This window comes from Miniopterus schreibersii (genome assembly GCF_964146895.1).
Source record: "Miniopterus schreibersii genome assembly, chromosome: 10".
NCBI lineage: Eukaryota > Metazoa > Chordata > Mammalia > Chiroptera > Miniopteridae > Miniopterus > Miniopterus schreibersii.
The window spans coordinates 9,981,975-10,004,858 of NC_138110.1; the positions used below are offsets into that span (position 1 = coordinate 9,981,975).

Here is a 22,884-nt window from a genome sequence, read left to right on the forward strand (position 1 = left end):
GGAATGACAACAGTCAGAGAAATGTAACTGTTTACATAAGCAAAAACATTCAAAAAGTATGAGTTTATATATCAATACCTTTTAAATAAAGAATGTGCTGTACGAAGGACTCCATTAATAACATGAAAATCGCCACTCTGGAAGCGATTCACCATTTCTGTCAACAAGTCAGGCCATTTCTGAGGGAAATCTTCTCTACCAATAATGCTAATGGCATCACTTAACTGAGGGGAAGAGGAAAAAGATTAGATGAAAGTTCTACAAACAAGCCTACCTAAAAAGCAGGGCCTCACATTACCTGCTTCTGAATTTGCTCCGGGCTGCTAAGCATCAAGTGAACTATGTTGGCTTTAATGGCTACTCGGTCAGCTTCACAAATTTTGTTTGGTTCATCTTCAACCTGAAAGCAAAGCATCCATGAGCAAGTAACATAAAATCCACATCCACGACCAGATGAGTTTGTGGATAAAATGGAACCATTTCTTATTTCCTGGTTTTCTAAGAAAAACATAGAGAAAGGTAGGGCTTTCCCTCTACACGAACGGGTCACAGATTCCTTTAATAATCCCATGAAAGCACGAACCCTTTGAACAGAAAAATGTACATTCCATCCCAAATGCAAATATTTTACATACATATTAATGAGCTTCTGGTTCCCTGATGCCAATTAAGACTCTCAGTTTTATAAACTAATCAGAACAAGTGGTTAAAATATTTATATATGCTATTTAGCCCATATTCATCTTCAAAAGCTTCAATTTTGACTCTTAAGTCAAAAGTCTTTTTTAATGAAAACCTCTTGACCATTATGAGTTTGAATGCATCCAGGACTACATCACCCAAAGAGGTCTAGAGGTCTGAAGCCTCAGTAGTTTTACAAATCAAGATAGAGGTAGAGGTAGGAATTTTTAAACATTTTAAGAATCACCAGGTCATTTTTTCACATGTGCTTATTGAAGATACAAGCTTAAAACAGTATTTACAATTTTTAAATTCTTTTATGGAATGAAGAAAAAAAGATTCTAAATAAATACTTAAGATTTAAAGTTGACTTTTTAGAAAAACTGACCATTTTGTCAACTGTAATACTCTCTAAATATCATTACTGCTATCACCATAATACAATTCTCATTTTTTTTCTTTATCCTAAGCCAGGGTTTCCTCAACCTTGGATTCATTAACATTTGGGTGAGATAAATCTTTATTGTAGGGCTCTTTCTTGTACACTGTAGGATGGTTACGAACAACCCTACCCACTTGATGACAATAATACCCACTCCCCCTGCCCCAAGCTGTGATAACCAACATTTCACCAAATATCGCCTGGTGGGCAAAATCACCTACAATTGAGAACCACTGTCCTAAGCTAAGGTGTGGAAAATACCTGTTTCTTAATTTATAATAAACTTATACTAGTCATTAAACTTGTAGGACAATAAGATTCACCTTAAAATTAGTATATATTTCCGTATCTCACAAGACATAAGGCACAATCCCTTATCAAAAACCTAAAACTATTTTGCATTCTACAAATTTTCAGATATAATGCCGTTTTCAGTTTTATATAATTTTTCCTAGTACACAATAGAGATTGCTTCAATTATTCATTTAGACTGTCTTCCCACGTCTTTGCAGCAGACAATGAGCTAGAGTTAAATTTCAACCATAATGGAGGTTAAAACCAAGTTTCACAGCCCTCCAGCAACCTGGGTTATAAAGCTGAAGTAATCCATATGAATTAAAATGAAACAACAGTAACTTTGGAAAAGTGTCCTATATAACTTTTGTCAGTTCTTTCAAGTTTTCTACATGGCCGATCATGCTCAACTGTGAACAAAGACAGTTTTATGTCTTCCTCTGATCCTCTTTATTTCCTTTTATTACTGCATTAGCAAAGACTTCCAATACAATGTTGAAAAAAGGTGGTGAGAAGAGACACAATTACTTTGTACCTGATCTTAGTGGGAAAGCTTCAAGTTTCTCACCATTAAGTATGATGCTAGCTGTAGGGCTTTTTAAAATAGTCTTTATAAAGTTTCCCTCTATTCCTACTTTACTGAGAGTTTTTATCATGAACGGGAGATAGATTTTGTCAATCCCCCCACACCCGCATCTTCATGTGCTGGGACAATGCCAAAACCAACTGAGCTATCCGCCCAACCGGGCATGGTTCAGTGGTTGAGCATCGGCCTAGGATCCAGGGGATTGCAGGTTCGATTCCTGGTCAGGGCACATGCCTGGTATGCGGGCTCGATCCCCAGTTGGGGGCACACAGGAGGAAGCTGATCAATGAAGACTCTCTCATCACCGATGTTTCTCTCTTTCTCTCTCCCCCCCTTCCTCTCTCTGAAATCAATATATATTTAAAAAAATAAAAATTAAAATAAATAAAACCAAGTGAGCTATCCAGCCAGGGCTAGGTTTTCTTTCTTTTTAGTCTAATGCTGTGATGGATTACAGTAATTAATAACTTTTTTATTGAATTTATTGGGGTGACACTGGTTAATAAAATTATATAGGTTTTAGGTGTATAATTCTATAATACATCATCTGTATATTGTATTGTGTGTTCACCACCCCAAGTCAAGACATTAATTAATTTTTGAATGTTGAACAAGCCTTGCATACCTGAGATAAATCCCACTTGGTCATGGTATATACTTTTATACTCTTTGGATTTGACTTGCTAATATTTTGTTGAGGAGGGTCCAGTTTAATTTTTATCTTTAATCTGTCTCAATCTTTCAGGAGCTATGCATATATAAATCTTATAAACATGCAGGGTATTAAACTATGTATTCACAAAATACTTACAATTCTCCAGTTTCTTTTAATATAGTTCTTGAATGTTACTGAGGCACACACTTTGATAACATTATCCTGGGACTTCTCCAGTAATGTTAAAAGCAACAGTGGATAATTCTGATTTCCTTCTACAGATTCAAGAAACTTTTCAGCTATAAAAGAATTTCCATGTTAGATTTGTTATTATAACCAAGTCTGTCTACTTTATGTATACATGAACTATGTATTTCAGATTGAAGCATCAAAAAATGGAAAATATTAAGACACTTTCCCTTAGGAAACCTATCAAGGGTCTACTGGGCCTCACTTTCCTTATCTATTAAGTGGAATATATATTATGTTAAATTTACAAAATACCTCAGTTTTCAAATCACTTAACTCACCTGATTCTCACAAACCTATAATGTGGCCTCATCAGATGACCACCCCATCTGAAGGAGAATCTGCTTCTCAGAGATTAAGTGACCTTAGGGCAAAAGTTACACACCCTGTCTTGCTACAGAAGGGCTATTAGTATTAGTACAATTAGTAATGGTAGTAATATTTCCTTTACAGTAGTACTGTGACCAAGATTAAATGAGTTAATTCATGCTAATATATTAACTATATGGGTCTGGTGCTTTATTCACATATATTATTTCATTAAGTTGTCACTATTACCCAGAAAGGTAGGTAATATTATCCTCATTTTAAAGACAAGGCCACTGAGGGTAAGCAGTACTTATCAGCCAATACTAGACCAGTTTTCTTCTTGACATAAACATTTCTAATACCAGCAATAAATTTATACAAAGATTTAAACATATATTTACGCTGATATTACACGTAGAAATATTAAATCTCCTAGGTTTACTGATCACACAGTGAAAGTGTATAGATAGCACTCCTAATTTTTCCTCTTTTAAGCCTCGCCCATTCCAAGGATCCAATACCTATTGAAAAGGTCTGCTGTTAGCATCCATTATTTTCTACAATATGATTTAATACTTTTCTTCTTTCTGACTTGAGTCCCAAGAGCTTTAACTTCCATCCTCAAACCTTCCCTGCTTTGTGTCCACCATGTCTTTCTTGAAAGATGAGAAATGAACTGAAACATGTTTTTAAGTAGCAAACACACACACGTCTATTGGGTTTTCACTGTTTCCTTAGTGGTCAGCATTTTGTACAGAACAACACACTATATCCATGATTTGGGGGAAAGCCCATACAGACTGCCAGGTCTCTTTCCTAAATTGTAATTCATATCCTGGAAGCAATTTTCTCATGAATTTAAGTCTATTCCTATCTGTGTTCATTTCCCTCAACTTGTCCTTAGAATATTCACACTGACATGTTTCTACACACTCAATGAGCCTCAAAACGTCTTCCAGTTCATCTAGACCACTGTCACAACTCAATAATTCACGAGCATAGTATCTGTAAGCTGGGATCTGCTACACAGTGCCACCTTCAGATCATTTTATAAAGATGTTGAGTCAGTCCACTACCTATCCCTGAGAAATATGTTCACAACTCTTCACAGAAATACATTTATTTCTATACTCTGTCCTGGATTCATAAAACAAAAGCACCTTCACCTTAAAAGACACAATTTTTAAAAATAATTTTTAATAGACAATGTTGGCTGAAGCTTTCTGGGAAAGTCTAAGAAGATTAGAGTCATTAATTTCCATTTATCCAAGAACACATTACTTCTTTAAGCACTAATGGGAAGATCACAAATTTTCCCTCTTGGAAATCACAAAGGCTTTTCTAGAATAGGATGGATGCATTAACATGTTTACAATTCTATCTTTTATATATAACATGAATATGACACACACACGTGCATTCATTCGTGTCTTCATGGGGCTCTTCCAAAATCCTCTTCACGAGCATGCACATTAGTAAATTCTGAAGAAGCAGATTAATACCACTTCTGGTTAATATGGCTTACACCAAGGATCATCAACTCACTATTCACAGGACACAGATGGCCGCCAAAATTAGTTTGATTTGTATGTGTTTCAAAATTGTTTGAAGTTACTAGTTGCTATCATTTAAAAATGAGGACACTTCATATAAACAGCCTTATTTTTCAAGTAAAGCTGGAAATCCCATCTTGCAAAACTGGTTTGATTCCTCCAAAGATAGCTGGTTGCAAATAACATTTGCCTCTTAACCAAGGCATATAGTCACAGATTACCAGTCCCCACTTGGCCTGCTCCCTCATTTACCTTCACACCTGATTCCTGTGGGCACCTGAGTTTGCAATTCTAAGTTTATATTAAGTTTCTCACAGAAACTGGTCATATTCAGGAAGAAGAGATGAAGAAAGGAACCCTAGGTCTGTAAATGTATTAATTAAATCAAACCCAGCATGGAGATTAAGAGACAGTGCCTGATTGCCTGGTTTTATTCATTTAATCACTTTTTAGGCAATTAACTCTCATCTCTATGCCCTAATTATTATCTCTCTAAAACTGGCAGGTGTGGGGAATTTCAGAAAGGGGAAAGGAAAAAGCATTCTATACATATTAGTACTTTTTATACCAGAAGAGGACAAATAAAAGCTGTTTTACTCAAAAAAACAGAACCCAAAAACCCCCACACCACCCTATGTTATAACAGTTGTAGACAGCCAACCACACACTTAATGACTAGAGAATGAAAAATAAACTATGTTTGCGAATCCAAGTGTAAACTTTTAAAAAGATGTATTTACAAACAGCAGTTTGTACCAAGGTTTCCCTCACCTGTCCTTTAAGAATAAATCAATCACAAACAATATTTATTCTCTACCTGGACGTCTGATGGCGGGGTCAGGATCAAGAGTTTTCTTTAAATACTCCGTTAGTGTTTGCAAATTTGCATCGCTGAGCTCCATTGCAATTAAATCTAAAAAGAGAAATGAGGCTTGGGTAATTGGTCACTGTTGAGAACAGTAATTTGCATAAAAAACCCTTTTATATTATCAGTTTTCTCCTCTCTGAAAGTCAACCATTTTGTTATGTGTGTGCATGGGCTATAAACCTGCCTCTTAGCTAAAATAAGTTGGGCTTTTCTGAAACAATGGTGAGATAATTTTGAGATAAAGGAAAAGAAATAACATATCATGATTTCAAAAAGATAGGCACAGAAAGGCAAAGTTGAAGAATTGATCAAAAGTCACCATAAAGTTGACCTAATTTAAACGCTATGAAACAGAGCAAAGGATTAAAAAGACTCACTAGAAATGTTTTAAAAGTCCTGCCATAAGAAATTAAAAATTTAAGCAGTAAGGAAGGATCCCATAGAGTTCTGAGATTAAGAAAATTAGAATAAATTCCTTTGTGTACAACATTCCATCGTAAGTATTGACAACAAACTATTTCTGAGAATTTGTAACTGGGGAGATAATCTGGGGGTTCAGAAAATAACAACTGTGATTGAGATTAAAAAGTAACTTTCTACACCAAAAGCAAAGGTAACAAAAGCAAAAATAAACAAATAAAACTATAAACTTCTGCTCAGCAACGGAATCCATTAAAATGAAAAGGCAACCGACCAAATGGAAGAAAGTTTTTGTGAATCATTTATCTGATAAGGGGTTAATATCCAAAAAAATATATAAAGAATTCATACAACTCAGGGGGAAAAATCCAATTTAAAAATGGGCAGAGGCTCTGAATAGACATTTTTCCAAAGAAGACATATAGATGGCCAACAGGTACATGAAAAGGTACTCAACACTAATCATCAGGGAAATGCAAATCAAAAACATGAGCTATCCCCTAAAACCTATTAGAATGGCTACTGTCAAAAAGACAAGAAATAACAAATGTTGGCAAGGATGTGGAGAAAAGGGAACCCTTGTGTACTGTTGGTGGGAATGTAAATTGGGGCAGCCACACATAGCTTCTAGGGAACCTGGGGAAATGTAACCTTTTCAGGGCAACCATGTACCAAATAAATCTGGGGCTTCTATGACAAAGAAACAAATTAAGTTCATAATTTCTGTAAAATGTATTAAAGCTAAGTGGAAAAGAGATCAAGCACACCAAAATCAAACTCTGTTAAAATTTACATATACCCAAATGTAAAGGGCATTAATGTCTACATGATGGATATGGGGATTTTTCTTCTCTTCATATTCGTCTAGATTTTTCTAATATCCTATACCTAACTATATGTATTACATTTACTATCAGAAAGTTATCAATCAAATTCAGGTACTCAAAGCAGCTTACAACTAGTTGGAAGACAAGACACAACTGAAATAACCAACTACAGACCTATCCCTTTCCTTTCAAGCAGCTAAACCTGGCCCGAACTGCCTGAGGCTATACATTTAGTCTGTATCTTAGTACGTAAATTTCTTTCACTAAAGAAATAATGTGTTTGATTAATGGGTGCTACGCAAAGCCCCACTAGGGATGTTGCATAATCCAAAGTAAAAATTCTGAATTCTGAATTCTGAAATACATTTGTCCCCTGGAGGAGAAGCAGCAAATGAATCACACCAACAGCAATTTAACTGCTAGGAGGTTAAGAGAATCACTGGGTATTCAGTGGTCCAAGATTTCCCAGAGGCTGTGAGTCTTGCTTGAACTGAACTTAAAGGATATGCAGATTTGGAAGGGCAAAGTACAAGGACCCATCTCACGCATGAAATAGTGTGAGTAAAGTAACAGACACGGGAAGAGTACATGGCTCCTTTGGGGACTTGGCGGCTGAGATCAGTTATGGTAGGTTCCTTAATACTTAGCTTAAGAGTTTCATGATTTAATGTACAATAGGAAGCCACTAAAGGTTTTTTAGAAATGGGTAAAAACTTAATGAAAGTGTAATAAAGGACCTTTGGGAAGGTGATGGTTTAAAAGGATAATGTGAAAAAGAATAGCCAGATGGGAATTAGGGAAAGGAAAAAGTCAGTGACTCTGAGATTTTGAATAAGACTTTCCTGAGAACAAAAAAGCCACAACCCTTCATCTCAAATTTTTTAAAAAGCTAGAAATGGGCTATAAGCTAATGCTGTGCTTGTGCAGAGTACTGCACACCCAGAAACCACACCTTCTAAGGAGAACAATCTGTTTGAAACTATCTGTATTCTCCTTACTACAGCCCTTTCCCTTAATTAGAAAACATCTTTATCACAAGGGAAGCCAAAATTCTGACTGATTTAATAGATACCACCACCTACTTATTCACTTCCTTTGACCCAGGGCAAACCAGTTTACGAACATGAGTATCAAATCCCACTCAACCCCACACATAACTTATTAAGAGGCTAACCTTCCTGGTTTTTATGTCAAAAGTTTGGAAGATGCTACACATTATATTCCATTTTTGGAGATTCATTTTAAAGGTTTCAGAAGCTCTAACACTCCAACAGTAAGGTATCAGTTTAATATTGTTTAATCCAGAGTTCCCCCCATTACTTGGCCACTTTATTATGGAACAAATTTTGAAAAGCAGTGATTTAATAAATTCATTTTCCACTCTTTTTTCCTATATTGAAATGCTGACTCTGCAATCTTGAAAGTTTGCTGTTGCCAAGCAAAATCATTTACATCAACATATATGAGCAAAAACAACCAAACAAAAAAAACCTCCTAGTCTTTCTCTGCCACATGCAAATTTAGTCTACCTTTTGAGATTTATGCAAGGCAGCATGTTAGAAACTGTGTGTGTGTGTATTAGGGGAATTACAGAGGTTAACTGGATCTATTTTGCTGAGTTTTTAAAGACACTCAATAAATCTGCATTTCACTTACTTCATTATGCTTCTGTAGCACTGTACATATCTCAACCAAAATCTTTCAGATCCCTCCTAACTATATGTATTAAAAATGCAAACTCCTTTACCATGGCAAACAGTCCCATGCAATCTGGCACCTGTCAACTTTATTTCCTAACTTCTCCTTGCCTTGCCTCGTACTACGTTTCAGCCACAAAAGCCTTCTTTCTCTTTTCCTTGAACCAGCCAAGATACTTCTTTGTGCTTGTAATACTGCTCTTCTTTCTAATGTGATATCGAGTATCATTCACCTGTCTGCCATCAACTCTTCAAAAAGGCCTTCCACACCTATTCTCCACCTTATCCCTGTTACACAGTTAACAGCATTAATCCTCATCTGAAATTATCTTTGACTTGTTATCTGTTATTTGTAAACTCATTAGGACAGAGACTTTATATGTCTTTGTCTCTACATGTTGAGGACCTTCAACATTGCCTGGCACATAGTAGACATTCAGTAAGAATTTGCTGCATGAACTAATGAATGAGTCAACGTCAGCCAGCTAAAACATAAATTCCCATTCTGAACTGGAGACTATTCGAGGATCAGATATTAGCAGCCCCAACAGAATGTAGGAACTCAGTTACATCTGTCAGATAAACAAATGACCAACTTGACTATCATAATTTCTGTTCATCCAAAAGAGCTTTCAAGAAAAAAGTGAATCTGAAACCTGTCTTGTATTACTGTTCACATATGGCAATATGTACATTTTTGTGTCAGGGCTTTGCACTTACTGCCCCATTTGCCTGACAGCTCTGTCACTGGAGAGCTGCATGGCTCACTGCCCACTCCCTTCAGGTCTCTTTTTAAATGTCCTCTCTTCAGAGATGCCTTCCTGGATTGCCTTCTCTAAAAAGAGCACCTACCCAGCCACTCTCCACTCCCTTAGTGTATTTTTCCAAGTAAATTTTATCAGGCATATTAATTTGCTTTCTTGTTTACTGTGCCTCTCCTTCCACTAGACTGTAAGCTCCATAACTAGGAATGTGTTTTGTTCCTCGCAATCTCCCTAGAGCTTTACAACGATGGGCACCTACTACATATTGGTTGTACTATTTTCAAGAACTACATACCCTTGACTGATTTTTTCATCAAAAGCACATTTTTCACATGTATTCTGGTCAATTGTGACAAACAGGAAGAAGGAGACAACTGATTCTAAGACCACTTGATAGAATAATGACAAAACTGAGGTGCTAGAATAAAACTATTTTTAAGTTTTTAAAAAAGCGTGTTGGGGGGAAAAAGTGTGTGTATGAAGGGGATGATGTTACATAAATATGAGTGCTACAATTTCTGAAAGTTAAAATATTACATAGACTCCAGAATTTTATTGTTGAATATTTGTAAACAAACCCTTTTTGTATCTTCTTAGTGATAACGTCTACAAAACCAAATTGTAAGCTTATCCCGGGTTTGGGAAAGCATAACACCAGGTAATTTTAGAGAACACTCCGCAGGTATTCACAGTATGTCGGCAAGATCAAGATCTAATTATCTCATTTGACACTTTAAAATATTAAATATATAAATGTAGAAAGTGTTATTGATTTTAAAATACTCAAACTAGAAATGGAAAATTCATCATTTTGTGTTTAAATAAGGGGGTGATATTTTCTCCGCAAAGCTATCTTTGGAAATCCTTGCCAACACACACACACAGAAATAAAAGACGTGCCACAACAAATCAATTATGACAGATTTATCTAAAGTCTAAATTCTTCCTGTTGAATGGCTGTACCTAAGTCTAGCCTCTTCCCACAGGCCCTCAACTATACATGAAGACTTTTGGAATGAAAGCTTTGCTTTCCATTGCCATCTCAGACATCTGTGACATAAGCTAATCCAAGATATGTGCCTTTTCTTTAGATATTTCTTCCACATTAGAGAACCATTCCTGAGGCCTTACACTTGGAGAAAGGGAAAGAGATCCAATGTATGAAAAATATCTGGCACACACACATCAAGAACATAACCCAACAGCTCTCCACCCTCTGCTTTCTAAACACAGAACCATACCTCTTAGAATGAAATCCAAACTCTTTCCGTTGCCTACAAAGCCCTATGTAGCAAGCAGGATTTTCCTCAAATATTCCACTATTCCAAGCTTGTTCTTGTCCTTGAGCTCTTGTACTTCTATTCCCTCACCTTTCCATGGCTGGCCTCAGCTCAAATGTCACCTCCTCAGAGAAGCCTTCTTCATCTTCACATCACCCTGTCACTTTTTGCTATCTGAAATTACCCAATTCATTTATCTGTATTGTTGTTTCTTCTCCCCACTAGAATATAAGCTACCCAAGAGAAGGAACCTTGTCCATTATTGTTTTTTCACTGTATTCCCAGAGATTAACTCACTGCTCAATAAAGTTATTAAATAAAAAAGGGAACAAATTAATTCCAAAACTAGAGCAGTGTTCTCAAACCCATCTAATCCTGTATAGAAAATGGTTTCCCTTTGTCCCAGCCCCTAACTAGCAGAAATCAAAAGTAATCATAAGGGGAGTGAGAATCCCTTCCACTGATGAAAAGAACCAAATTATGCAAAAACTGGAGACACAAAAAAGGGGGCCAAACAGTGTACAGATGATGTGCTGTAGAACTGTGCACCTGCAACCTGTATAATTTTGTTAACCAGTGTTACCCCAGTAAATTCAGTAAGAAGGGGGAAAAAGGGCCAAAAATTCGAGTATGGAGGCCCAAGAAAGGAGAAAATGAGCAGTGGTGAGATCAGAGTGGAAAAAATCTGCTCCTGTGCCTCCAAGGAATAATAATATTTGTGCATCTGGCGGGTGGCAAGCACTGGCCACTTGGACACAGCAGTAAACAAGACAGGCAAAGGCAAGATCCCTGTTCTCAAAGTTTACATCTTAGCAGTTGAGAAAGACAAACAACTATTAAGAAATTATAAATGACGATCAATGCTATGAAGTAAATAAAACTAGGGCAAAGTGATGAAGAGTTGAGGACAAAGAGTGCTCAAAGAAGGCCTAACTAAGGTGAGTAAAATTTGAATGACAGGAAGCCAGCCTTGCAAAGATCTGATGTTGGTAATTTCCAAGCAAACGAAAGGCACGCCCAAACGCCTTATGGTGGGCATGAGCTTGGAACATTTTAAGAAAAAAGATAGATCAAGGTCAGTATGGCTACCGTGGCTAAGAGAAAAGATGGGTGGGGGAGACAGACAATGGTCACCTGAGGTAGGACTCTAAACCACGGTACTAACTCAGTAGATCCTCACAACCACTTTACCAGGTAGACTATGTTTTCAACCCCATTTTGCAGATAAGGAAATGGAGGCTCGGACAGATAAAGTGAATAGCCTTAGGTGAGGCTCCTAGGGAGAGGCTTAATCTGGAACGAACCCAGGCGTTCTAATTCCAAACCCCATGCTCCGAACTACCGACCCATATAGCGTTTCCCTCAAGAGGAGAACCTCGTATTACTAGGCAGGTGCGTAGACTAGAATTTAATCCTCACAAACAACTCAGCAAAGTGAGAGCGCGATGCCCATTTTTCAGCTGGAAAGCCTGAAGCACACGGAGGTTACGCTCCCACTCTTCCTTAAGAACATGAGTCCAGGGAAAGGGCGGTCGGGCGGCGGCCCGCATCCTCCGCCCAGCAGCGAGAGAGGCCTCATCGCGGCACTAGGCTCACGTTGCGGGTGGCCGGGAGCCCCGAGAATGGACGCGCGGCCATGACCAATGAGAGACGGCCTTCCCGAGCACAGCAGCGGCAGCGCAGCCAATCAGAAAAGCATTGAAGGGGAAGGGGCGGGAGCCCGGGCGCGTAAGGCCGCGCCGCGGCTGCCCTCGCGCCGCCACAGGCCGGGGGTGCCTAGGCCTGAAACCCGAGACTCGTGAGATGAGGCGAGGCCGGTGGACGAAGGCAGACTTTGCCCGAGGTCTCTATCCGACACACGAGCCCACATTCCGCTCTCGCCCAGAGGCGCGGTCCTTGCTCCCCAGCGCTCCGGAATGCGGGGAGCGCCTCAACCCCCCCACAACGGGGATCCTAGAGGCCACCCTGTCAGGCCATGCACGCCCCGGCCTTACCTCGTGGGAATACGGGAACGGAGAAGAAAACCTTGGCCGCGGACTGTAGCCGCCACTACCTACTCCTGCCGCCGCTCCACCTCACATTCAAACCCCGGCAAAATGGCGCGGCGGCGAGACTCAGGGCTGGGCGCATGCGTCAACAGGGCAGAGGCAGGGGCGGGGCCAAGAGCACTGGGCCCCACCCAAATTCGAACGACCAATCTCTGGCTTGCATGACCCGGCTCAGTGTTTGCGCTGACGTCACAAGCGACAATGCTCTATGGTTCAGGCCGTTCTAAGGGGCATCGCAATCCCCATTTTCCTGAAATAAGCACAGATTCAGTGAGTGGCTGCTGGGTTGTGACCTATTCGGATGTAAAGTCTTGATGTCAGTAAGTCTCAGGCAGAAGAAAACTTCCTGCCCCTATGTAGCTTCTGTTTTAGAGAAAGGGGACAAACAAGATAATTTCAGATCTCTGTAAGTGCTATGAGGAGAAAATTAAAACCAGGATGATAATGGCAGGCAGTGACTTGGAAGGTAAATAGGATAGTCAGAAAAGGCCTCTGAACAAGTGAAAACTGACCCGAGTTTCAGCAAGGAGACAGTTGCGTGCAGATCAGCCTGGAATGCATTTCAGGAGGAGGGGATGTCAATAGCAAAGGCTCTGAGTCAGGAATGAGTTAGACTGGGACTTCATGAAGTGCAGCGTATCAGGACAGGTGATGAAATTAGGCCAGCCCAGGCCAGATGATGTAGGCCTTATAAGCCAGTGTTTGAACTATGTCTTAAGTTCATGACCACCAAATTTCTATTTTTAAAAGGCCCATAAGTTGCTGCTTGGAGAATGCACTGTATGGGGGGGAAGAGCTTGAAGCAGGGAAACCAGTAAGAAGGCTGTTGGAGGCATCCAGGAAGATGTTATGGCCTGGACTAGGGTGTGTAGCATGAATATTGAGAGAAGTAGACAGCTTCAGGATATATTTTAGAGGTAGAGCCGTTAAGATCTTATGATACATTGAGTAGGAAAGAGAGGAACCAGTGGAGACTTACGGAAATCCCAGACTTCAGTTTTGGACTCCTCCTCCCTCAACAGGCCCAGCTGTCTCCGCTCAGAGCCCATCTCTTGGAATTGCTAATTTGCTACTCATGGGGCTGAAAGTCACACTACTTGGTCATCTTTTGAGGAAATATAAGAACACAAAATTACATAGAAACAGGACTGCAGAGTTCTCAGCACATAATGAATGACTGTCCAAACCTCTGCACTAAAAGATGATGAAACTCCAACACCGCTTCTAGCAGCATAAGGCCATTTCCCTAGGACAAATGAAGCACAGGGAGCCCAATGCTGCCAGGAGAATTTACTGTTTTTCTAGCCAATACCCGAGGATAGGCTTCCAACCTCTCTTTCTTAGAGCATTTGCTAAAATGGGCTTACAACTGTAAACTTTTCCTCTGTCCCTTTGAGAATATGTATTTTCTATAGTTCAGGAGTGTCCTTCCTAAGGACCTGAAAGCCATTCCTTTGAAGTCTAATAATCAGGAAGGTAGATCCCCTGGAAGCCCAACTTAGGTAAATGCCAGCTAGCAGACACACAGCTGGCCTAATCATTTTTATGTTGATCAGCCCTTTGTAACTTCACTTGAGCCTCTGCTTGCTACCCTACACCCTCATTCTCCCCTTGAAATGCCCACTCAGCTCTACACAAGTCAGAATGGAGCTCAGCTTTCTCCCCTACTGTCAGTAGTTACTGAAGAAAATCTGTTTTCACCACTTTAACAATCTCCAGTTGTGCTTATCTTTGACCACACTCTGTCACATGTAAAAGCAATTCCTATGGATAAAATGTCAAAAGTTGTTCTGCTTCAGTGAAAAGGTTATGGACATAAGTTTTTGGTAAAAGTACTCACCATTTCATCATAGCCACAGACCCTACAAGATCTGACCCCTGTCAACCTGTCTGACCTCATCATCTCCCTTCTCCACCCTTGCTCAGCTCAGCCACCCCTCCTTCCTTTCTGTTCTTCTAAGCTCAAAGCTTATTTCCACCTCAGAGCATTCATACTTGCTCTTCCCTCTGCCTGGAATGCTCTTCTTCTAGATTCTTCTAGATTCCTGAATGACTAGCTCCCTCTGTACAGTCAGATTCTAGCTCCAATGTCACTTCCTCAAAGAGGCCTGCCTCTGTGTCTGAAATTGCCCAACCTCCACCATCAAATAACATGACATTTAGGGCTGCCGGATTTAGAAAATGAAATAAAGAACACCCAGTTCAATGGGAATTTCAGAAAAGCAATGCATAATTTTTTAGTATAAATGTTACATGGGACATACTTATACTGAAAAACCATACATGGTTTATCTAAAATTCACAATGAATGAGCTGTCCTGCATTTTATCTGGCCGCCCTAGCTCCATTATATCATTCTGCTTTCTTTTTATTATTATTGATTTGAGAGAGAGAGAGAGAGAAACATTGGTTTTTGTTCCACTTACTCATGCATTCATTGTTTGATTCTTGTATGTGCCCTTATCAGAGATCAACCCCACAACCTCAGCATATCGGGACAATGCTTTAACCAACTGAGCTACCTGGCCAGGCCTCATTCTTTTTTCTTCATAACATTTATCACTTCTACAATTAATTGTCTCTTTATTGTTTTTCTTCCACACCTGACTAAGGACTCTATTAGAACTAAGGATTTTATCTTATTTACAGCTATACCCCAGCATCTAGCATACAGTAGCTGCTCAATAAATATTTGTTGAATGAAATGCCCTATATAAATAGGCAAAGTCTGTTGAGAAAGGTATAAGTTATTAGAATATTGGTGATAAAGATGTATTTTTACCATTGCGGAAATAGTACAAGTAATCACCTTAATTGTACTAATTTGCTCTCCTGGACATTTTCCTCTTGTCCTGGTGAGAATGACCCTGATGACTTAACAGTTCCATCTCTGAGAGCTAATGGGAAGGAGGTTGCCTGTATCCTGCATCAGTCAGCCATCTCTGCCAGTTTCTGCAAGAAGCCCTCGAGCTGTGTCAAGATTATCATTCCTGGACATAGCTTAAGGGGCTCTCTCTCAGCTCCTCCTTTTCAAGAAGAGTCATGATCTTTTTGCTGGTGGAGGGTCTTGCCTTCAGTTTGTAAAAAATGCATCTGTGAAAACCAATATAGTGAAGAGCAGTGAAACAAGGTATGTCTGTATTTGTGCCGTTTTCTTTCTTTCCAAAGCCCGATAAAATCCATCTGTCTAGTGCTGACTTTCTGAAGAAAAACGCACTATCTATGATGTGTTCCACAAGGAAGATAATTTTTTTAAATTATGAATTTATATTTTAATGAGAAATGTTTTCTATTTAAAAAAAACATTTTTATTGATTTCAGAGACAGGAAGGGAGAAAGAGAGAGATAGAAACATCAATGATGAGAGAGTCATTGATTGGCTGTCTCCTGCACGACCCCGACTGGGGATCAAGCCCCCAACCTGGGCATGTGCCCTGACTGGGAATCAAATGGCAATCTCCTGGATCATATAGGTCAATGCTCAACAGATGAGCCACGCCGGCCAGGTGAGGAAGATCATTTTACCTTTTATTTGGATTCAAAGGGCATGTACACATCTGGCTGTGTTTGGAAAGAACAAGTCTCTTCTTTATTTAATCTCACTTTGAAAGCCCACTGGGATACAGAAGAGTATTAACAGATGAAATTGAGAGGTGTCAGGTTGTTTCTTACCTTTTTTAAAATGGCCAATTTTTTTTCTTTTTAAACATTCGTGCACATGGCAAATAATTCACACAATAAAAAAAACAACAACAGCATTTGGCCTTTCACTAATCAGGACATCAGCTGTAGGTGATATAGTGGGTATTTCTGTCCTCTATGTCCTTATTTATTAAAATATTCTTTATCTGATGTCCTCTGAGAGGCATGTGAGCCTCCCATCGGGACTCTGGCTTTGTCATTTTTTTAATTAAAAAATTTTTTTTTTTAATTTGAGAGGGAAAGAGAGAAACATCTATTATTTGTTCCGCTTATTTATTCCATTCATTGGTTGCTTCTTGTATGTGCCCTGACCAGGGATCAAACCTGCAACCTTGAGGTATGGAGACAACACTCTAACCAACTGAACTACTTGGCCAGGGCAGGTTTCTATTTTGAAGTTACTAGGTATTTAAAGATTCATGCCATTTCTTTTTTCTCTTTTTTCTTTTTTGTTAATCCTCACTCGAGGATATTTTTACCCATTGATTTTTAGAGAGAGTAGCAGGGAGGGAAGCTAGCCTGCTCTTGACCAAGTATCCCAGTAGCATTTACAAATGTCTTGGTTATACATTATGTCATAGACTAATACATGTTTTATCTACTGAAAACATGTCTAACTCTTTGAAAGAGTACACAGGTGAGCCTAGTGTGTGGAATGCAAGTATCTTCTGTGAAATATTACAACATAAAACATTACTTGGGGAGTATATTGGAACATTCATTACATAGTTGGTAGAAATTTTCTTTAGTAATTATAGTCTGGGCTAAAAACAGTTTGCCATAATTCCTAAAATTATATTTTAATAGTTCACAGGAGATGCCAGCATTCCACACACTGGGCTGTGCTGTGTATTCTTCAAATGGGTGAAAAATATTCTCAGTGTGTGAGGCATGTATGAAACTAAGAAGTGAAATATAGCCAATATAATCAACGCTAGTGGCAAACTGTTTCGAACAGTCTGCTTTAACTGTTTTGATAAGCTGAGCATTGTGTAAAACTTATAGTTAAGTGTTCAACACATTTAAAATTAATTTGTACCAAGCGGGATTTAGGGAAATTCTTTTACACTAAGAGTATAACTACAAAATGATAGTCCAGCCCTAGCCGGTTTGCCTCAGTGGTTACAGCATTGGTCCACAGACTGCAGGTTCTCGGGTTCGATCCCAGACAAGGGCATGTACCTCAGTTGCAGTCTCTCTCACATCAATGTTTCTCTCTCTCTCTCCCCCTTCCACACTCTCTGAAAAGCAATGGAAAACATATCTTTGGTGAGGATTAAAAAAAAAAAAAAGTCCAATTAGCCATGTAATGAATGTTCCTACATGCTTCCCCAGTAAACACCATTATATTATAATATTTCACAGAAGATACCAGCACTCCACACACTAGAATCAGCTGTGTATTTCTTCAAAAAGTGAAACATTATCCCAATAGGTAATGTGTGTACAAGGTTATGACGTAACGCATAATCAATATATTTTTATTCGGTACTAACAAACCCTGTGTAGAACAGTGTAGTTTTAAGGTTTCAGTGAGCTATGCCTTGTGTAAATCGTGTAGTGAACTATTGAACAGCCTTACAATTAATTCAAACCAAGTGGGATTTTGGCAACTGTTTTCAGCATAGACTATAATTAATAAATGAAGCTTCTACCCACCATGTAATAAATGTTCCATCATGCTCCCCCTATTAATGTCATTATATTATAAAATTTTACAGAAGATGACAGTCCTATATGGGGCTGATTTTGTAACTGCTTATGGTTGGACCTGTGGCACGAGAGTGCTGGTTCCGTGCAGAGATGTGATATTTGGACTGTATTCCCAGGAGAGTCTTCAGGGGAGAGAGATGGGCGAGTGCTGGGCTCTGTGACTGCACTGTGGGGGGGTCATTCCAAACTTCCTGCGAGTTCCACCAGGCAGCCAAGGGAAGGAGAGGTAGAGCCTGTCTCCCACTCCTGCAGGCTGCAAACACCACCCCGAACTGGAGACTGTTTGGTTCAGCTTTGTGAAATCCCTGATACCCACCCCGCCCCCGTGGGTGCAGTTCTATGGAGGACAAGACAGTGATTCAGAGCAGGGCATTCCAAGTGTGAGACCCTCAGAGGCTATTGTCTGGGAACAAGAGGAAGTGCTTAGCCCTCTGGGGTGAGCTGGCCCTGAAACATCCTCAAAGGAGACTTTTAATCAATCCCCCTTAGCCCAGGGCAGCTGCAACTGCTCATGCAGAGAAGACTGCAGGCTGTAGCCAACCTGAACCTGCAGCAAGTCCCCTTAGAAGGAACTGGAGTTGGAGTTTCTGGTAGAACCTGAGGAGTCTGGCTTTGAAGCAGAGACTGATTTCCCCTCACTGAGTGCCTGGCTGCCTAATCTCTAAGCAGGGGCTCACTAGCCTGAGCTAGGCCAGCCTAAAGACTCTCTTGGGAAGAAGGTACTGGAGGAGAACCAGGCAACCTCAGGCACTGTTGGCAGGAGTACCGATTGGTGCAGCCACTGTGGAAAGCAGTATGGAGTTACTTCAAAAATTTAAAAATGGAGGAGGCCATGATGGCGACAGAATAGGTGAAAGAAACACGCACCTAACAGGAGTAGCATATCCAAGGATTGAGGAAATGTAGCTACACAGAGACTGGTAAGAAGGGCAGAGACGCAGAAAGGGCTGGTCCCTGCACCCAGGGGCAGCGACTATGAAGCTGGAGAAATATTGCAGCTGCAAAAGCCCCTCCCAAAGGAAAGTGGGGGGGTGTCAATTCCACACCAGGACCCCCAACCCAGAACACCAGGACCTGAAGAAGAGCCTGCAAAGCATTTGGCAGCAAAAACAAGCAGGGACTTTGTCCACTGTTGAGAGGAGGGAGTCGCCTTGAATCCCCTGTGATCTCCTAAAGGTTCTAATACACAGGGACTCGCCCTTGGGCACTTACTCAGGGCTCTGGGAGAGGGAAGGAGACTCAGGGCATACAGAAGCCAGAAAGAGAAGGTCTGGGTGGTATACTTCTGGCGATCTGGAAGATAGGATTTTGAGGTCCCAGTTCTGAGCCAAAATCCCATACCACCCTCTGGTGCCATCTCCCAGGATCTAGCACTTCTATTCTTACAGCACCAGCTGGAGAAAGTGCACTAACCTTGTCATCCTAATACTGGTGACACCACCCTGCCAAGCTCAAGTACAGCATAAAGGACTGTTGGCTCTACCAGACAGGGACCTGAGGTGTGCTTTATTTCTGGAGAAACTATAGACAGACCCTTAGATGAACATTGAACTGAGTGGCTTTGGAAAAAGCCAATCTTTCTCCTCACCCAGGTTAAGCAGGTGCTCTGGCCAGGGCCTTGGGCAGAAGGCAGCTGCAGATGTAGGGGGAAGTATGCACTTGCAAGCCTCCCTTTAGGATCTCTGGTGAGGAGCCACTGAGCTAGAAGGTGAGTGGCTAGCTCCCCTCTTGAGGGCCAAGGGCCTGCACCACCCTCAACAAAGGGTTGCCTGGATTTTCATTCCCAAAATATGCTGGACAGCCTTCCAAGTGCAGTCCTACAGGGAGAAGGAAGTGCAACTCAGAGCTGGGGCATTTGGAGTGACCCCCTCTCAGGCCTCTATCAGAGCCTCTGGCAGTGAGCTGCAGAGGTAAAAGGGGGTGACCAGCTCTCTCCCCTCCCAAGGGCAGTACCACCCCAAGTGGAGTGGGCAGCCTTTATCAATTCCTCTAAGCCCCACCAGCACCTTCCTGCAGATGCAGCCTCACAGGGGAAAGGGGACACAACTCAGAACTGGGACATCTGTTGTCGCGCCCTCAGTGCCTCCCTTCAAGGTCTTTGGTGGGGTACCACTGAGCTAGAAGATGAGCAGCTACCTCCCCTCTCAAGGGCTGAGGATTGTGTTCCCAAATACTGCTGGCCCATTCCTGTTAAACTCATTTCCAAGTGGCAAAAGTTGATCCCACCCACTAACAGGACAACAACAATCAGCTCCCAATTACAACAGGAGAGCTTACGTAACCCACACAAGGGACATTCCTAGAGCATCCATTTCAAGAGATCAAGGAGACTGCACCACTGTGTTCCACAGGACACTACATAAGGTCACCCCATGAAGACTGGGAGTCACAGTAGTTCTATCTAATGCATAGAAACACACACAAAGAGGCAGCTACAGTGGGGCAACAAAGAACCCCCAAGGGAAAGAAAAAGGAAAATCTCCAGAACAAGAACTAAGTGAAATGGAGGCAAGCTATTTATCAGACACAGAGTTCAAAACAGTGGTTATAAGGATGCTTGAACAACTTAATGGGAACTACATCAACATGAAAAAGGACATAGAAACTATGAATAAAAACCCGTCAGAAATGAAGACTACAATATCTGACATCAAGAATACACAGGAATGCCCAGCCATTGAGTATCGACCTAGGATCCAGGAGACTGAGAGACTGAGGTTCAATTCCTGGTCAGAGCATGTGCCCTGGTTGCAGACTCCATGCCCAGGAGGGGGCATGCAGGAGGCAGATGATCACTGACTCTCATTCTTGATGTTTCTATCTCTCTCTCCCTCTCTCTTTCTCTCTCTGAAATCAATAAAGTATATTTTTTAAAAAAAGAATATACAGGGAGGAATTAAAATAGGCCGGACAAAGTGGATGTTTGAATCAGCAATTTGGAAGACAAGGTAGAAAAAACCACCCAATCAGAACAACAAATGAAAAAAGAATGAAAAAGAATGAGGATAATTTAAGGGAACTCTGGGACAACATGAAACACAAAAACATCTACATCATAGGGGTTAAAGAAGAAGAACGTGAGCAAGGGCTAGAAAACCTATTTGAACAAATAATCACAAAAAACTTCCTTAACCTCATGAAAGAAAACCTTACACAAGTTCAGGAAGCACAAGTTCATGATGAACCCACAGAGATCCACAGAAAGACACATCATAATTAAAATGGCCAAGGCTAACGACAAAGAGAGAATGAAAAATGGAGCAAGAGAGAGACAGTTAGATACCTACAAGGGAGCCTGGGTTGCGGGCTCGATCCCCAGTCGGGAGTGTGCAGGAGGCAGCCAATCAATGATTCTCTCATCATTGATGTTTCTATCTCTCTATCCCTCTCCTTTCCTCTCTATGAAATCAATAAAGATATATTTAAAAAACACACAAACAATAATAACCTTAAATTTAAATGGATTAAATGCTCCAACAAAAAGACATAGATCATTTGAATGGATGAGAAAACACACAGATCTATATGCTGCCTGCAAGAGATACACCTCAAGACAAAAGATTCACAGAGATTGAAAGTGAAGGGGTAAAAAAATATATATTCCTTGCAAAAGGAAATGAAAAAAAGAGCTGGGGTAGTAATACTTATATCTGACAAAATGGACTTCAAAACAAAGGCCATAACAAGAGACAAAGGTCACTACATAATAATAAAGGGATTGACCCAACAAGAGGATATAACCATTATAAAACTATATGAACCCACTATAGGAATGTGTGTGTGTGTGTGTGTGTGTGTGTGTGTGTGTGTGTGTGTGTGTGTATAAAACTCTTGGTGGACTTTAAGGTACAGATCAACAGCAATACAGTCATAGTAGGGGACTTGAGCACCCCACTATTATCAATGGATAGATCTTCCAGACAAAAAATCAATAAGGAAACAGATTTTAAATGACATATTAGACCAGATGGATTTAATTGACATTTATAGAACATTTCATCCCTATGCAGCAAAATATACATTCTTCTCAAGTGCACATGGAACATTCTCAAAGATAGACAGCATGTTAGTACAAAACCCATGTCTACATTTTCAAAAGGATTGAAATCTGATCAAGCATCATCTTGTGTCACAATGGCATGAAACTAGAAATCAACCACTATCAAAAAACTCAAAACATTCAAACATGTGAGGCTAAATAGCATGTTATTAATCAATGAATGGGTTACCAATGAGATCAAGGGAGAAATCAAAAACTTACTGGAAACAAAAATGAACACAGAGCAAACCCAAATCTATGGGACTCAGCAAAAGCTGTCCTTGGAGGGAAGTTCATAGCATTAAAGGCCTACATCAAGAAACAAGAAAAATTTCTAATAAACTATCTAACCCTACAACCTCAAGAATTAAAACGAGAACAAAAAAAGCCCAGAGTAATTAGAAGAAAGGAAACATAAAGATCAGAGTGAAAATAAATGACATAAAAGCTAACCACCCCCCAAAATATCAAAGAAAGCAAGCACTTTCTTTTCTTTTCTCTTCTCTTCTTTTCTCTTCTTTTCTCTTCTTTTCTCTTCTTTTCTCTCTTCTCTTCTCTTCTCTTCTCTTCTCTTCTCTTCTCTTCTCTTCTCTTCTCTTCTCTTCTCTCTCTTCTCTTCTTCTCTTCTCTTCTCTCTTTTTTCCTTTTCCCTTTTCTTTTCTTTTCACATACTTTTATTGATTTCAGAGAGGAAGGGGAGGAAGAGAGAGACAGAATCATCAATGATCAGAGAGTCATTGATCAGCTGCCTCCTGCA

The 22,884-nt window shown here is 40.2% G+C and overlaps 1 protein-coding gene across 3 annotated transcripts in view; it reads right to left on the reverse strand.

Moving 5' to 3' along the window:
- CSE1L (chromosome segregation 1 like) overlaps positions 1-22,884 on the reverse strand; it is a 55,870-nt gene that overhangs the window by 22,126 nt on the left and 10,860 nt on the right. The window contains exons 1-5 of one of the 3 annotated variants that reach the window (XM_081148694.1): positions 12,620-12,760; positions 5,587-5,682; positions 2,815-2,957; positions 299-400; positions 79-224 (exon numbers count right to left, since the gene is read on the reverse strand). In XM_081148694.1, the coding sequence (XP_081004820.1) occupies positions 79-224; positions 299-400; positions 2,815-2,957; positions 5,587-5,671 (476 nt within the window). In that variant the 5' untranslated portion in view covers positions 5,672-5,682; positions 12,620-12,760. Of the gene's footprint in view, positions 1-78; positions 225-298; positions 401-2,814; positions 2,958-5,586; positions 5,683-12,619; positions 12,761-22,884 lie in introns of those variants that run through there. The other 2 variants (XM_081148695.1, XM_081148696.1) reach the window with 2 other exon arrangements.